General features: G+C 33.9%; 2 protein-coding genes across 2 annotated transcripts; both read left to right on the top strand.

Moving 5' to 3' along the window:
• Positions 1 to 1,538: 1,538 nt before the first annotated feature.
• On the top strand, positions 1,539 to 4,851 carry LOC131651849 (ATP-dependent Clp protease proteolytic subunit 4, chloroplastic). The gene is made up of 2 exons (XM_058921563.1): positions 1,539 to 2,005; positions 4,256 to 4,851. The coding sequence occupies exons 1-2, from the start codon at positions 1,596 to 1,598 to the stop codon at positions 4,725 to 4,727; spliced, it is 882 nt and encodes a 293-aa protein (XP_058777546.1). The 5' UTR covers positions 1,539 to 1,595; the 3' UTR covers positions 4,728 to 4,851.
• A 9,062-nt stretch (positions 4,852 to 13,913) lies between these two features.
• LOC131651847 (protein CYCLOPS) lies at positions 13,914 to 17,042 on the top strand. The gene is made up of 12 exons (XM_058921561.1): positions 13,914 to 14,069; positions 14,216 to 14,459; positions 14,561 to 14,607; positions 14,703 to 14,840; positions 14,965 to 15,013; positions 15,096 to 15,148; positions 15,239 to 15,918; positions 16,016 to 16,059; positions 16,178 to 16,223; positions 16,309 to 16,357; positions 16,432 to 16,560; positions 16,655 to 17,042. The coding sequence occupies exons 2-12, from the start codon at positions 14,274 to 14,276 to the stop codon at positions 16,776 to 16,778; spliced, it is 1,545 nt and encodes a 514-aa protein (XP_058777544.1). The 5' UTR covers positions 13,914 to 14,069; positions 14,216 to 14,273; the 3' UTR covers positions 16,779 to 17,042.
• The last annotated feature ends 514 nt before the right edge of the window (positions 17,043 to 17,556 follow it).

Raw genomic sequence — 17,556 nt, 5'->3', positions numbered from 1 at the left:
CTCAAGGACGCAAACACCATGAATATTTAAGCATTATCTATAAAAGACATCCATACCTGCCTCGCAGTCATGAAACTCTACTTTGTGCTCTCCTCAAATTCAAGAAACTTCACCGATTTTGCAACGCAACTGATATGCATGTGGTTGAAATCCAATCAATTCATTCCCAGAATAACTTCGAGTTGACTTAAAGGCAAACAGACTAAGTCAATCCAAAAATATCTACCATGAATTGTCAAAGGACAATTCACACACACCAATGAAGTAGTCATTGAACCATTAGTTGGGGTATTAATAACCATGATACCATCCAAGCAGACACTTCCAAATTCAATCTCTTCACACACTTAGCAGATATAAACGAATGCGTTGCACCCGTGTCAATAATAGTAATCAAAGGTATACCATTAGTAAAGCACATACCTCGAATCCGATTCTCTAATTTAGCAGTCTCTACTCCAGACAAGGAAAAGACCTTCCCTCCCGAGTGCTCATTCTTTGGTTGCGAATATTGAGTACTGATATGATATTGTTCTCGACAATTATAATAAGTCAGAGTATTACTCTCACCTTCAACATCTTGGTGACATGGCTTCCAACACTTAAAGCAATTCACAGTTGTGATCTTGTACTTAGAATTATGACGCCCAAAATCACCACATTTCAAACATCTCACAGAAGCAAAAGTTCCTCCCCCATTTCAAACATCTCACAGAAGCAAAAGTTCCTCCCCCACTTCTGCTTACCCTTATGAGACAGATTCCCATATGGTTTCCCACGACTCTCATCCTTTCCTTTCTTCTCGCCCAATCTCTTATGGTGAGCAGACTGAGCTTTGTTGTCCTCATCATATATCATGCATTTATTCACCAGCACAGAAAATTGGCTAATCTCCCGATACACAATACCTTGCTTGATATCAAGATGCAAATCATTCTCAAACTTGATGCACTTAGACCCTTCACCAGTTGCACTATTATAGTGTGAGAAAACTTCACCAGCTCTTCAAACTTAGCAGCATATTCAGCAACCGTCATATTCCATTGCTTCTGCTCAAGGAACTCAATATATTTCTTATTGCGCATGCCTCTAGAAAGTACTTACCTAAAAATTCAGCTCGAAACACAACCCAATAACCTCCGTACCTTCATCATCCATTCTCAGACGTACATTATCCTACCAATCTTCGACATCCTCTGACAACATATGAGTATCAAACAACACTTTCAAAGCATTAATGCAAGTCATCACTCAAAAAATCTTCTCAATCTCCTTGAGTCATGTCATTGCACCTTTTAGATCATGTCGGGGGATTGGATTATTTCTCTGAATCTTCCCTATCCCATGGAATTCATCATTAACTCCACCATTTGAATAAACACTTATCATGATAAACAATTTTGAAAACAAATTAATAAACCAATTACATTTTTTCCACCATTTTTTAATCCTTGAATTGTGAAAATAAATTTTATTTTATTTAAAAAAATATGTATTTACTCCATAAATATAAATTAATAAATAAATATATAGTGAGGTTTATCAGCACATCACAAATCGAGTCTCTCCCATTTCTCTCTCGACTTTCAGAAGCAATGGATTTGCTCACAACCTCTCCTTCTCCCTCACTCTCCCGCATTCCAACCCTTTTCCCAAAACAACCCATTTCTTCCTTCAATCCTAAAACACCGTTTTCCCAATTTCGCAGAACCCCTATCAGTTGCGTCCTCTCCTCCGCATCTCCAAAACCCTCAAACTTCGAGCCCCATCTTCAAAAACCCACTATCACTTTTCGACTATCTTCCCCTCAGACGCCGGAAAGGGCCATGCGAGGCGCTGAATCGGATACCATGGGGCTGTTGTTGAGGGAGAGGATTGTGTTCTTGGGAAATGAAATTGATGACTTTGTTGCTGATGCTATTGTGAGTCAGTTGCTGCTCTTGGATGCGCAAGATCCTAAGAAAGATATCAAGCTTTTTATCAATTCGCCTGGTGGTTCTCTCAGGTTAGATAAAGTTTGTTTTTTTTTCATTGTTTATGTAGGTTTTGAATGCTTGCAAGATATTTCTTGGAATTGGATAAGGGTTGATGAGAATTGTTGGAATTGTATCTTATAAGGTGGATTTGGAAGATAAGATTTTAGGGTTGGAAATGAAATACTAAAAAAGGGACCTTTATTGATATTTGGCCTATTTTTGGGGTGGATTGATTTGATTTTTATGTTAAATGTATGGTTCTTTTGGTAATATTTGCTAACTAAAATACTTGTGTTGTGTTTGTACAAGCATAAGTTCTGTGTTTAATTTGGGATTGTTTTTGTGTCTGTTTCCTATTGATTCGGAGATTACTTTGGGGTATGTTAACTATTCACTGAAGTGGAGTGTTAGTGATGTAAAATAGAAATCCTCTTGTTTACCTGCCAGCATTTTATGATATTATATTTGTAGAGAATGATATGTTGAAAATAACCAAGTAATAACAATAGCGAATTGCGGGGTGGCAACTATATCTGGTGCGGCTGTTTTTGGTAACCATCCTTCTTCAACAGGCGGCAAAATAGCCCTTTTTTCTGGCTGTGTTTCCATTCGAACTAATTTTGTTGTTTTAATGGGATGTCATTTTGATTACATTTAGAACTTGATTTTGTCGTTTTTATGGGATGTCATTTTGTTTACCATTAAAACTTAATTTTGTTTTTGATGGGATGTCATTTTGTGTACATTTAACACATGATTTTAATGGGAAATGAATAATTATTAAGTATGATTGTCCTTTTAATTTTGTGTATTTTTCTATTTGAGTACTTATATATCTTGTTAGAATTTATGTTTACTTTAAACATTATTTACTAGTCTTCACAATAGCGATTGTCCCTCTATCTCCTATACCGCTATAGCACTTTTGGGGTTTAGCGTTACACGTCACTATATGGGATTAGCAACATAGATGCAATGTGACAATCTTTGTCTGTTGATAACACTTCTATGAAATCTGATAAAGCGCTCATAGAAACAAAAAGATGATGTATTTATCACGGTAGATGCTAGCTACACATTCTTTCCAAAACACCATCTATTGTCGGATGGATTTCATGTGGATCTGATTGATACAAATAGAGTGAATTGGAGTTTCAAATGAAACTCACCCAATAGTAATTTATTGGAAAGGATAGTCTACAATATACGTGTTTAATTAAATATATGATTAGAGGTGCAATCATTACAGAGAAAATTTAGGTAGCCTCCATTATAGAGATTGTAGTAGAATATATTTTTAGGTGGTTTGAGCATGTATGGAGCAGATATATAGAAGCGCTGGTGCATATAATAGATAAGACAGACTTAATAGTATGTTCTATGGTGTATTGGGAGGATAGGTTAAAAGTTAGAGGTAGAGGGAGATAAAGGGAAACAATCAATAAACAATAAATTAAATGGACCCAACTGTCTAAGTATAGTCTACAAACAACAGCAAAAAAATAAAGCAACAACATCAACATGATAATAGACAAAAGGCAAACACATGAATTGAAACTACTATTACAACAAACGCATTAAATGGAACAAACAGTTTACAAACAAAATCAACACTTTCTGTATAAGGATCCCACACCAACTCCATTAGTTTTGTGGTTACAAAAACTGATTTTAAAAGCACTAATCCTGTTAAATTGATTCAAACTAAATGTTTGGATACATTTGTGTAAAACTTTCAAGGACGGCTACTTGCAGTGGCATCTTTTATGGGATAAAACGGTTTTAGTAACTTCTTCATAGTGCCTTTGGTGTATATGTAAAGAAGCTGGAGACTCCACTTAGATGATTTTTATTTTTTTTTTCCTTTAGTTGTTCTATTTTTTGTACTCTTATATTTCTCCATTCTTGTACCGAGAACTAAGGCCATATCAGAAGAGCCATACATCTGTTCAATTTCCTTAATTTCATGTAGAGCTAGTGTGCCTATTCTTTTGGAGTGCATTACTGATGCTGATTCTACATAGATATAGCTTATGTTATTTTCGAGTTGTTTATGTTAGGATTGACATAGTGGTCTTCTATGCTGTCAGGCACCTAGAAAAAATAAATGGAAGTCTGTTATGATTTGCTTGGAGTCATGTTTTGTCTGATTGGGGATTTCCGTTTGTTAGCTTGTTAATAATCATTGATTTATGTTTTTCATTACAAGTGTTTTTTTTGTTTGATGCCTTACGTCGTTCTTCACATCTGACTTATTTTGCACGCTGTTATTTATTTAGTGCTACAATGGCTATCTATGACGCGGTACAGCTTGTGAGGGCTGATGTATCCACAATTGCAATGGGCATTGCAGCATCAACAGCCTCCATTATCCTTGGTGGTGGCACCAAAGGTAAGCGTCTAGCTATGCCAAATACGCGAATTATGATTACTCAACCATTCGGAGGTGCTAGCGGGCAAGCTATAGACGTAGATATTCAAGCTAGAGAAGTCATGCAAGGCAAGGATAACGTGTGCAGAATTATATCATCCTTCACTGGCCGCTCAATTGAACAAGTTCTGAAAGATATTGATAGGGATAGATATTTGTCTCCAATTGAGGCGGTTGAATATGGATTTATTGACGGGGTAATCGATGGAGACAAGATTATTCCTCTTTCTCCAGTGCCAGAAAAAGTGGAAGGAGTAACACTAAACACCAATGATCCGAATTTCCTAACCCCAATTATCCCTGAGGATGAGATATACTAGCTTTATATATAAATGTGATGTTGTAACAAAATCAAAGTTTCCGGATTATTGTCTGTAGGATGCTGTGACAATATTTGTCTTTCAACTATGATTCAGTTATGGAGAAATTTGTTGATTATTGTTATTCTGGTTGTTCCTTTATTCCGTCTTAACTATTACAAGGTTGATTTTTAGAACATTGATAACAGTTAGACAATTCAGACCTCGACGATAGAGGGGCGATGGAATCATCAGAAGGATTTCGATTTTGAACACATCGAATTCAACTGTATTAATGGAAATGCTCTTAGCAGAATAAGGATAACTTAACTTTAGTTCACTATGACTGAAAACCAGTGCTCAAAGGCACAAACAAATGTCTCAAGTTTTGAAATTTGAATATATCAAAATATATTTTCTAAGATTTTGAAAACAACACAATTGATTCCCCTTTAAAAATAGAGTTTTCACTCTTGAAAAGCTATGTTTGAAAACCTTAACCTTTGATTAGAATTGTTGAAAACAATTATTATAAAAGAGAGAAACCAAGCAAAAGATAAATTACAACATCTACTATAAAACATAAAAAAAGAAACAAATTTTCAAAATATAATAATATCGTAAACATAAAATGTCAATCAATAATGATATATACACTGTTGTGTAGGTCAACCCTTGTCACCATGGAAACAAAATGCAGCCGACTCATCACAGGAGCCTGTGATTACTTGCTAATCAGTGATTAATTAAACACTAATTAATTTTGAAACTCAACTATCAGTGCATGTCATGGTGTGACAAAAGCTAAAAAGAGTAGCCTTGTCTTTTTTGTTGAAAATTTAGTTTAACTATTGCCGGATAAATCGAATATTCCTGTGAATGATAGTGCCATTTCACAGTTTTGACTTTCATATTCAAAAGTCCAAACTAATATTATTATTTTTTAAAAAAAAATATTAACAATCAAAGTCTATCAATTTCTTGTACTAATTATGCCTGCAATGATGGACATTATATAAAGATCATTAGCATTAATAAATTAAGGTCTAGTTTAATGAGACTAGGTTTTTTATATTAAAAATATTTATAATTCTTTTTATAAAAAAACTTCTTCTAAAAATTCAAAGAATATAGATTACTTTTAGATGGTTGATGTGATTTGTAGTTCTTTTTAGAGATCGTTCGTCTCTGTTTTGTTTCAGATGGTTACAATACTTCACTTGGAGGAGTGCTTAAGATTAGGGTTTTTTATTTTTATTTTTATGATTTGACATTCAGTTGTTTGGTTGTTATGAAAATCTCAAAATAAATAGAGTCGATTACACTGAAGAATGTGGAAGAAAAAAGCATTCTCATCGCATAGGAATGGTATATTGATATATCAATGAAAAACTCTAGTGCTTTCTCTGCATGATTTGAGAATCACACTCTTTGCATAGCCAATAGTGGCTCAAGAGGCTCTGAACTTGCAGCTGAGTGTTCTTGGGGCTTTTTATGGATGCTGGTGATCTGTTTGATGATCGTCTTACCTTTGGTTGAACTCTAGCTTTTATTCCTTCTATCTGGTGTGTTGTTTTCTAGGCTTGTGTTATTTCTAGTTTTTTCTGGGATTCTTACATTGTTTTGACTTATTTTTGGTTGTCTTCAACATGGTTGTTTTGGTTGTTGATAAGTGCTAAAAATACGTAAATCCCTAAACACTTACTAACTTCTTTTACAAGTAATAAATGAAAATCAATCTATTAAGAAAATATGATAAAACATCTGTATGAATTTTTGTATTGTGTATTTATCAAGTACAAATAAAAAGAATCAAGAAAGCATAAAAAATAGACAAAATGCATCACTCAAACATCAGTGCTCGCTTAGCCAAGAACATAGGCCCATTAAGCCGAAAAAGGGCAGCAAAAGGATGTTTAAGAACCAAACAACCTCAGCCTGACACCAAAGTGCGCTAGTAGGCGTGCTTAATGGGTATGATGGTTCAGAAAGCTTCAAGGCTAAGTTAAACGAGCTTGAGTGCGCTAAGCAAGGTTAAGGCGACTGATACCATTTATAGGAGGAGTTGACATTTCTTAATAGGGGAGATTGTAGGTTTCACCATTGAAAATTAGCAGGGCCTTCCACTATTTTGTAAAGTTAATACAAGAGTATTTGTGTCAATAATGATGAACACAACAAATTACTTTAGCCAACACATGTCTAAATTGATGTTTCCTTTCTGTTATAGCAAAACGCTAAAACTGCCAATCTTTCAATATCTTCACTTGACCTTGATTGAAAAATCTTGCTAGCCATAAATATCCTACTCCTAACTTCCGTTATGTAGCGACCTTTACTCAGCCCTACTGATTCCTTGTCCGAGCCTTTGTCATACTCAAGAATAATTAGAAAACTCTCAACTTCATTCCGCAACAATCTTTATACAATTCTACCGAAGTCTTCAATGGAGTATACAAAATACCTTTCTCTTTGCTAAAAGTCAATCTCCATATACCATAGACACAAAACAATTCTTTATCTTGATACACACAAAGCATTAGTTTCTCTAATGTACCTTGGATCTGTCACTCACACTCATTCTTTAAAGTTGAACACCACAATAATATTTTTTGGTTCAAGGTTGAAGAAGATGGTGGTTATATAAAGAATAACATTCTAGGAAAATTTTCACAAGGTTGAAATAAGGAGATTATGTATTTGTGAAAGGAAGAACACTCTTGGATTTTCTCAAGATTTTTGAAAATGTGGTTTTTTATGTTGATCATAAAAGAACTCACTCAAAATTTTATATGAATGTGTAAGAATTGATTCTTCTAAAATCATTGTGTGAAAATTTTTATAAAAAAAAAAAGTTTATGTAGGTGCTAGAGGTTAGGCACAAAAGTGAGAGAAAAATGAACACTGGGATGAGACAAATCATACAGTTTTGATTTGAATCAGAGAAAAGAATGACTTGAATCAAGGTGATAAAATATGAAAATGACAAACTTTGATTCGAATCAAGATGTGATAAGTGTGATTTGAGTTAAGCAATTACTTGATTCAAATCATGGTTAATTTTTGAAAGTTTTTTTCTCATGATTTAGTTCAAAGAGAATCATGGTTCAAATCATGGTGTCTTCTTATTCGAGTCAGTGAACTTCTCGGTTAGAATAAAAAATACATAAATATCTTGATTTCCAAATGAATTTTTTATTCGAATCATGCTTTAAAAACCCTTTGTCTCAAATTTTCTAACTTCTGATTCAAGACACACATATATTGACTTTTGACCAATTTGTTCATGATAAAAAATATTGAAATAGATTAAACCTAATTTATTAAATTTATTTGGAAACACAAGGTACAATCTATTCGAAAGATCAAACTTCAAACAAAATAATTAAATTATGTGAATCGACGCCCTAGCTGTATAGCTGATTTAAGGTATCCAAACTAAGGTTTTATGCCTAAAAACAATAGGCTTAAAAAGGCGTTAAAAAAATCAATTTACTTATAAATATTCATATGCCAAATAAATTAATACTAGATTAAAACTTCCGCGATGTGCGGTTGTAAATTAATTTTTATTTATTTTTTATTGAATTTTAATTAAATTACGATTTTTTTATAAATATGATCAATAACTTTATATCATTAATAATTTATTATGAATTATAATTGAGACTACAATATCGAATAATCACAAATAAATAGTATACTTTACATTAAAAAAAATACATGTAATTTGAGAATGACATCTAGAATATAATTTTGAAAATTAAATAATTCAAAAGAATATGAGATCTCTTTACAAAAATACTCTCTTTATTATTTATTATACTCACCATGATTATTATTATTATAAATATAAAAATGAACAAATTATTAAATTTATATTCTTATATGTGAAAAATCAATAATTTTGTTGTTTGTTTTTAATTTATTTGTCGGACATGATATGAAGAGTATAGAATAGAAAGAATATGAAAGAGTAGTGCTATTTGGTACGAAGGAATTTGAAGAAGAAATGTAAGAATGAACATGTGTCATATTTTAGTGGTAAATTTTAAATTAATTTTAATTTCCTTTTTAATAGAGATCATGGGATTGTGGTGATAATGAAAGATTTTGATTTATTCTTGCCTTTCTTATTTTTCCATTTTCTTCCTAATAAACATTTTTCCTTTTTTTTATTATACTCTTTATAGTCATGTAATAAAAATTATGTAAACTATAAATCAATTTTGACAAACTCTATATCATTATATCATTATATGTTAGAAATAAAGAATATTGTTATTTGTCTTTAATTTATTTGTCCGATATAATATGAAGAATATAAAATAGAAATAATCTAAAATTATTTTATAGATATTTTATTGAAAATATATACCAAAATTTATTTTCTTTAATTTTTATAATTAAAAAATAATTACAAGAAAAATAGAAAATATTCTATAAGTTTTATGTAAATAATATGTACAAAATATATATATTTTTAATCAAGTTGTATTGAGGAAGAACAAATGTTCAAAACACGATTACAAAAGATGGCCAAAACACAAGCCACAAAAAAGGAAAATTACACATCAAATAGATTCTAAGATAAGTATAACAAAGGGTTTTTGCTAAAATAATAGAAATTGTAATTGGAATGGGTAATTTTCCCTATATAAGACCATCTCTCCAAAGCAAAGCTTTGCAACTCCAAGTGACATCTCTAGCATTCCACTCAACATCCTTGAAAAAAATATCGTTCCTACAAATCCATAAAGACCATAAAACGGCTAGCCAAGCACTTCCCTCCTTGCCTCTTTTGAATTTCAAATTTTGACACGAAGAACGCCACATAAAAAAACTTTCTTTAAACCCCACATTTTTGGCATGAGGCAAACCCAACCAACCGACAATATTTTTCCAAATCCCTTCCACTTTTTGACAATCCAAGAATGAGTGACAAGGAGATTCGGGATACGCATTACAAAAAGCACAAAGAAGGTTGGAAGAAGATGGAAGAATACCTCTATTATTGAGCATATCCTTAGTAGGAATCCTATTCCAAAAGCATCTCCATCCAAACGCACGGACTTTCAAAGGAACATCATTCTTCCAAACTAGAGAAAAGACTAAATCATGACGATTTGCCAGGCCAAACGGAATGTATTTCTTGCAAAGTGCTAACTAATTGTTAAGTTAATACTATATGTTTTGCATTTTCAGAATTTGAACTCGTGACCTCTAACACTATTTTGTCTTTTGAGAAGTGAAAATGATTTTTGAAAGGTGCAACATATGATTATGGATGATGTGACACATATTAAGTTGAAACATTAGTATTAAAGTGCATGCTTCTGATTTAATATATTATAATAGATAATATATTTTTCTTTGGTTGAGTTGGTAAAGATATAGTTTCCATCTTGTTAAGGTCAATGACAAATTTTTAATTTTAATTTTATTTTAAATTGTTGGTTAGAAATATTATTTTAGGTCTTTACACATGTTGGATTGGCCATACACTATTAGTTTACTAAATAAAGGTCGACTAAAAGTTTGAGGACACCAAACGTCCTTTGAAAAATGTTATAGGACCTTAAAGTCTTAGAATTTGACTATAAAATCAAAAGAACGGTTCAAATTCAAATATATTTTATTTTAACTCTTAAACCCCACACTTAGAATTGATGGTGGTGATGAAGGTTAAGATTAGCTGAAATAACCTTCAGAGTCTAAAATTGAAGGCGGAGACGGTGACTCTTTCTAATGAGGATTTAATTTGTAGATCTCGGGTTTTTCAAGAGTTGTGGGAGCTTATTCGGTGTTGAGACTCTCAAAAATTTTCAGATATCTAAATTGGCTTGGTCGGAAGAAGGGAATGTTAGTACATGGTGCTTTCATATTTGTGTTAAGTAGAGGATTAGCCGGAATAGTTTGATTTCCTTTAGGGTAGGTGGCATTTGGTTGGAAAAAGTTTCCGAGGTTCCGGGGGGAGATTTCTAGGTTCTTTAATGAGTTTTTTTTATTCCGAGACCCTTAAGTTGAACCTTGATGGGTTTTCCATACCTCGCCTCTCCTTAGCAGAGACTGAGTCCCTTTCTACTAGGTTTTTTTCTTAAAAAGTGGATGAGGTGATTGTTGAGATGGATGGTTCTAAGAATTCGAGTCCTGATGGATTTAATTTCTCTTTTATTATAAGAAGTTCTACGGGTTAGTCAAGGAGAGGTTTATTTAATGTGTGACCAATTTTTTTTGAAATCCGTGTTTCCTAAGAGTTTGGAATCCTTTTCTATTTCTCTTATCCCGAAGGTTGAATCTCCTTTGGATTTGGGAGATTTTAGACATTTTTCCCTTATTGGTTTGTTGTATAAGTTAGTGGCTAAGGTTTTGGAAGCAAGGCTTGTCGGGGTCATAGGCAAACTTATCTCCCCGGAACAATCAAATAGGAGATAATTGGTGGAAGAAGTGGTCGTCCTTAATAAAGTTCTAGACTATGCTAAGGTTTCTAAAAGAGAGTTTTGATGTTCAAAGTGGATTTTGAGAAGGCATGCGACTATGTTAGTTGGTCTTTTCTAGATTATATGTTGCGGAGGTAGTTAAAGGGCCTTAGCAGTTCCTTAAAAAAGGTAGTTTTATCCAGGGTGTTTAAAGGTTTCAAGGCGGGTTTGGACGAGTTTGTTGTGGCGTATATTTAGTATGTAGATGACACAATGTTGGTTGGGGTCATGTATAATGAAAACCTTTTTACTATCAAGGCGGTTTTGAGAAGTTTTGAGTTCGCATTTGGCCTCAAAGTGAATTTTTTCAAGAGTAATCTGTTTGGGTTAATGTGAGTAGGTCTTTCTTGGAGTTGGCATAAAGCTTTCTTCACTTTAAGGTGTGTTCTCTTCCTTTCAAGTACTTAGGAAATCCTGTGGGTGCAATCGCGAAGAAGAAAGGAACTTGGGTTACTTTTATTAAACTAGTCTCCAAGAGATTTACCTCTTAGAGGAATAGATTTGTGAGCCTGAGAGGTAGGATGATCCTTCTGAATTCAGTTTTAATCTTAATCCATATGTCTTTTTTCTTTCATGAAGATGTCGGTTTCAGTTTGGAGGAAGTTTGTGGGTTTGCAAAGGAATTTTCTCTAGGGAGAATCGAAAGGGGAAATAAAGGTTGTGTGAGTTAAGTGGGAGGATGTGTGTAAGGATAAAAGGGCAGGTGGTTTGGGAGTTAGAGATCTGAGGACTGTTAACCTTATTGAGTAAGTGACGATGGAGGATTGTTTTAGACTTGTCGTCGCTTTGTGTTGATATTAACAAGGCCATGAGTAGTTCCCAAGATTTTGACTCCTCTTTGGGAGGCACAGTAGAAGTCTTAGAAGAGTGTCTCATTGGTGGAGAGATGTCCATCTCCTTGGTTTTTCTCAAGAACAATAATATGACTGGTTTTCCTTCTCTTGTGTTAAGTTGGTCGGAGATGACCATAAGACAATATTTTTGGAAGCTATTTGGGTGAGGAATTTCCCTCTGTGGGTGTCTCCTGAGAGGGTTATGTTGTATCTCGGAAAAGAAATCTCAAGTGGTGGGTTCTTTCGGTATTTGGGTAGGGGATGAATTTAGATATTTAGGTGGAGACGATATTTTATAGTTTGGAAGGATGAGGTATTTGTTGCTTTTTTTTTATCTTAGCTCGAGTGTGGTTAGGCATGATCAGGTAGATGGTTGGGTGTGGATACTTGATCCATCCAAGGTTTTTTCGGTTAGGTTAGCTTATGTTATTCGTTCAGCTTTGGCTAGGTCAGGGAATGTAGGTCAAATAGGGTCTTGTGAGGTTTGGCTAGGGTTTGGAAGCATTGAGAGACTACTAAAGTGGTGGTGTTCTCTTGAAAATTGATCCAGAATAGGTTGCCGACTAGACAAAATCTCTTGAAACACCAAATAGTGTCTAGTTTTAGTAATGCAAGGTGTGTCTTGTGTGTTGAGAAGATGGAGTCGGCTGATATTTCTTTGTGTTGCGTGAGGTCGCTTCATCCATTTGGTATAAAGTCTAATGTAGATGGGGCGATCTGAGCCTTTACCTTCATCGATTTTAGGAGTGTTTGAGTTGTTACAGAATCTGTGTCATGGAAAAAAGACGTCCTTAGGCTTGATCTCGATCTGACATTCAATGGTATAATAGACTATGTGGAAAATGCAGAATAAAGTTATTATCATTCGGGAAAGCTTGACGATTACTCACTAGTTGTCCTTGATTATTAGCTTGGCTTGGAAGTGGGTTCATGCCCACGCTCCTGGTTTTGTTGTTTCTTTGATTAATTTGGGAGCATGACCCACTAAGTGGCTTGACATTTAAGGGTGTATTAAATGACCAACTGTCCTCCTTTAGCGTGTGTTTTTTGCACGTGGTTGTGTGTTCCTCCTTCCACCTTGCTCTCTTCGGTGTTCTGGTGTGTCTGCCTCTTCTTGATAGCTCAGATGGGTGATGGGTGATATGTTTGACTTGTGTTTTTATTATTTTCTTTTGGAAGGATATTTTGTTTTGCTTTTCATGTAGTTTTTGTCCTTGGCTTTGCCCGTATACCGATATTCGAAATCTTCATTGCCATCATCAAATACATTTGAAGGAGACGTGCTTAATAATGTGTTTATTTTTTTTCCCCAACCAAATTAAGTAACCAAAAATAGAGTTGCAAAGTTGTTATATCTACTTGTTTTAATATGTTTAATTCCACAAATGATACATCACAATTCATACATATAATAAAAATTAACAATTATTCAAGAATGTGAAGCTACATGCATGTTTGTAAGAACATCATCATGCTCTATTTTATTCTATCCAAATTTGGTATATATAGAAGCATTTATAGCCTCTATAAACTCATTGAGTGGATCCTTTCATTCTGTTCATTCTATAAACCAGTTGAATCTATCTATAAAACAATACTCAAATGTAAATATTAATGTGAAACCAATAGATCACATTCACAAGACATAACAAGAAGAATCTAAACTTTTACAAGCAAAAACAATTTTTCAAGAAAATCATGGACGTGAGGTGAACAAACGTTGCTCAAGTATTCTTAGCAGACAATGAAAGCACCACCTTAACAGCTTCCTATTTTAAAACAAAAAACAACCAATCAATGTTCCTCAACATCATTATCCAACTACATCATCTTCAATAGTTTAATATCCAAAGGTGACCAAATTGTCATTAAAATAATCAAAATTCTTCTCTTTGCTTCATTCAAAAGCTACCAACTTTTCTCAATTCTAAACCTGCCCATCAAATTTTCCACACACGGTTTCTAACCTTTCAACACTCCATTTTACCACCACAACCTTTTCTCTTTCATTCCTCACAAGAGACAAACCAATGCTACATCGAATCTTTCGAGTATTTTTTTCACTCTTAGATGCCACTTCTCTATTATACTTATTTATTAACTCTTATGACAGAAAAATCAGAGAAATTATTTACTACTAACATGTTTCTTTAACTGTTGCATGTTAATTAGTTTCTATATGCTTTTATTCTTTTAGGTGAGTCGAAAATCTTGAGTTGAAAGCCGGTTCAAGAAGCTTTTAGGTGTTGGTTGAAATGGAAGGGAGAGGATTTTCGGGTTTATACAAGAATTCGAGTGAAGAGTTGTTCTTGAAGACAGTGATGGAGAGTCCTATTGGTATGCCAGTACCTACCATGGAGATGTTAGGATTCAAGACGATTTCTCAAGGCTTTCGAGCCGATAGCGAGGAGCTTTTCAAACGCTGGCTAACAAATGAAGAGGTAGGTTAAGGTTTCTACATGACATATATATGATCAGAGAATTCTTTTAACATTTCTGATTATAATTTCTCTCAATGATGTATCTTTGTTTCCTAAATTAGGGATACAATTCAACAAGCATGGGACTTAACAGTCGATTATCGAAGAGGTGAGTATATGTTGAAGATTTTTTTCGTGACGATTTTATGTTTTTTCTGATGCATAAGTCTTGATTTGTGACCCTATTGTAATATGTAACTGCAGAATCTCCACTGAACTAGTTAATCTGTCTAATCAGCAACATGTTGGTGTGGCTTCGGAAGGAAGAAACATTGATAAATCTTGCTTACAAAATAGCTTTTTGGCTAACGATGTTTCGGGCGATTTCAATTTTCCAATCAGGTAATTTACAGACCTAATTTTATTTCATGTGATTTAACATTTCGACTAAAGTTTATTGCTCCTTCGATTTAATTGAAAAAGTTGTTCACTGTTGTAACTTAGTTTTTCTGTCGATTTTCATCAGAGAACCTGTTGATAGAGAATTGCAATCTAGTAACTTGTTTCTGGCCAAGGTATGTTAATATCAAACTCTTGTTGTTGAAGCCTTGGTTCGATAAATCTTCTTAGTCATTAGATGTTTCATTATCTACACAGGCCTGGTTTCTTACCGATCAACGAATGACAAGAAGTCGGTCTTCTGAATTGCGGTATCCTTTTCGCACCTTTGATATGTTTTATTTTATCCGATTAAGTTGTTTATCCAAACAAGGCTTATTTTGTTAGGCTTTTTCTTGCAGGCGAAGGTATACCGAAATGCAAAATACTCAAGCACCACAAGGATTGGATTCAATGTTCATGGCTCCTAAGCATGATGCTGCTAACATTATAAAAGAAGAACTTGCGCATTTTAATGGTTTTGATTACCTTTCTATGTGCGAAATACCGAGTCAAAAGGGCTCATTCATGTCTCCGTCGAACTCATCTTCATCTACCTTCAACACACAACAGTTGGTTGATGTAGATAAAGTTTCATCTTGTGTAAGTATGCTAAAAGGTACGTTACAGCGCAAGAGACTTGAATGCCAAGTCGAGAAAGATGCTGCAGAAGACGGCCTCAACGAAATTTTTGGTATTCGAGAACCTCTTTTCCAATCTGGTTTTAATGAAGGACAAGAAAATTGGAATCATCAAAAGCTAGTAAATGTTCAAGGAGATTTTACCGATCAAGTTAAGGATCATGGAGTCATTGAAACACTTGAAGGAGCCGCAAACTTTGTCTTAGAGGGTTTTGCAAATCAAACGAACCAAATACACGGTGGAGCGGCTTCTGGAGAGCCTTCTCAAAGTGAATCTTCTGCAGCTGCACCAGTAATCTCATCTGGTTTAGATGCTTGTGAAGGTCCTAGCAATTCAAGTCAAACTCTTGGTGATAGCTCATGGAAACAAGTTGGAGAAAGCACTCAAAATCGAGCCAAAGGTATAAAACTAATACGCGATTATTGAATTGTTCGTTGAGTAATTTGAATCTTGCATCGCGTTCGTTAAGGTATAATTAACATTTTTTGGAAATGCAGGAGTCAGAGAACAAATAATGGATAATCTGAAAGACGACAGAAAGGTATACTTAACCTACTCTTATAAATCATAATAACATGTATTGTTTAGAACTATCGGTTTACCCAGAAGTTTCGACTAGTTTTAAAAAAATTCGGGATTAATCTGGCTAAATTGTGCAGAGAAAAAGACTAGAGAGATATGGATCTGTAACATCAGCTGTTTCAGGTAGCCGTTTATTCATTGAACAAGTTTTGGTTCATAAATCTTAACTAGACTACCTTTGTTCCTCTCTAACCAAATGATTATGCAGACGACAAGGTGGACACGACAAAAAAGCGAAGGGTGGAGCGATCAAGAAAGTGCGTAAAACTATCTCTTCATATCCAATTTTGTATTTGATGCATGTTTTTAATTTAATATCCATGTAATGCAGAATGGCTGAGGCAAAGGAAAGAAATTTGACACCAACGATTCCCTCGGACATGCAAGCTGTCATGAAGCGATGCGAAAACCTTGAGAAGGAAGTTCGATCACTAAAGCTTAACTTGTCCTTCATGAATAGGTAATCGAAATAAGTTCCTACTAAGATAAATAGTAATGTTCTTTTAGCTCTTAAACTTTTGAATGCGAGATAAACTTACAATATGATATTTCAGGAAGGATTCTGAACAAACAAAGCAGATAGAGGATCTTCAGAAGCAGAAAGAAGAGTTGGCAGATGAAAAAGAGCGACTACTCGAAGAGATTGAGAGACTTTTAGCAGAAACTGGAAAGATTTAATGTTTTGTTGTTTTTTTATTATGTCCTTAGCCTCTTCAGAAACAATGCAGTGCTCAGACAAGATTGAAATCTTGCCACAGTTAACTTGTGGAGAAAAAAGCTTAGGTTAAAGTAAAACATTGATGAATTAGCAAAACATAAATGCATGGAATTTGAGTTATTAGTGTGACATTGTATATCTGGTAAAATATGGCTGTTAATCAAAATTTGAGGAGCATGAACAATGGATTGGAGCCAAATAAATAAATATGATAAATTTAAGAATGATCTAGTGTATTTACCAACCTCAATATCTTATTGGAAAAATTGTCCAAATGCTAGTAGAATATTAGACTAATTCTTAAGCATATCATCAGAGGTATTGCATGGAAATGAGTCCTTAGATGAATATGATCTATGTTGAAGAAATTTTAATTTCAATGCAATTACTATAAGTTTCTTATACATAATAGTGCAAAATTATAGGAGGAATAAACTTATTTATGAACCACAAGATGAAGTTATGGGAAAGAATAATTGAACGGAGATTAAGAAAAGAGACTTAAATCACTTATAATCACTTTGGTTTTAAGCCTAGGAGGTCGACCATAGAAGCAATCTATCTACTACTATGTGTGATAGAGTAGCATCGGATGGACCAATAAGACTTACACTTAATTTTTATTAATTCGGAGAAGGCGTATGATAGAGTGTCTAGAGAAATTTTATAGAAATCCTTAAAGAAAAAAGAATTAAGATTGCCTATATTCAAGCTATCCAAGATATGTATGAATGCGGT

The sequence above is a fragment of the Vicia villosa genome, linkage group LG2, assembly GCF_029867415.1.
Source record: "Vicia villosa cultivar HV-30 ecotype Madison, WI linkage group LG2, Vvil1.0, whole genome shotgun sequence".
Lineage (NCBI taxonomy): Eukaryota > Viridiplantae > Streptophyta > Magnoliopsida > Fabales > Fabaceae > Vicia > Vicia villosa.
Note: the sequence above shows the minus strand (reverse complement) of the source record. Positions and strands in the feature narration are given on the sequence as shown.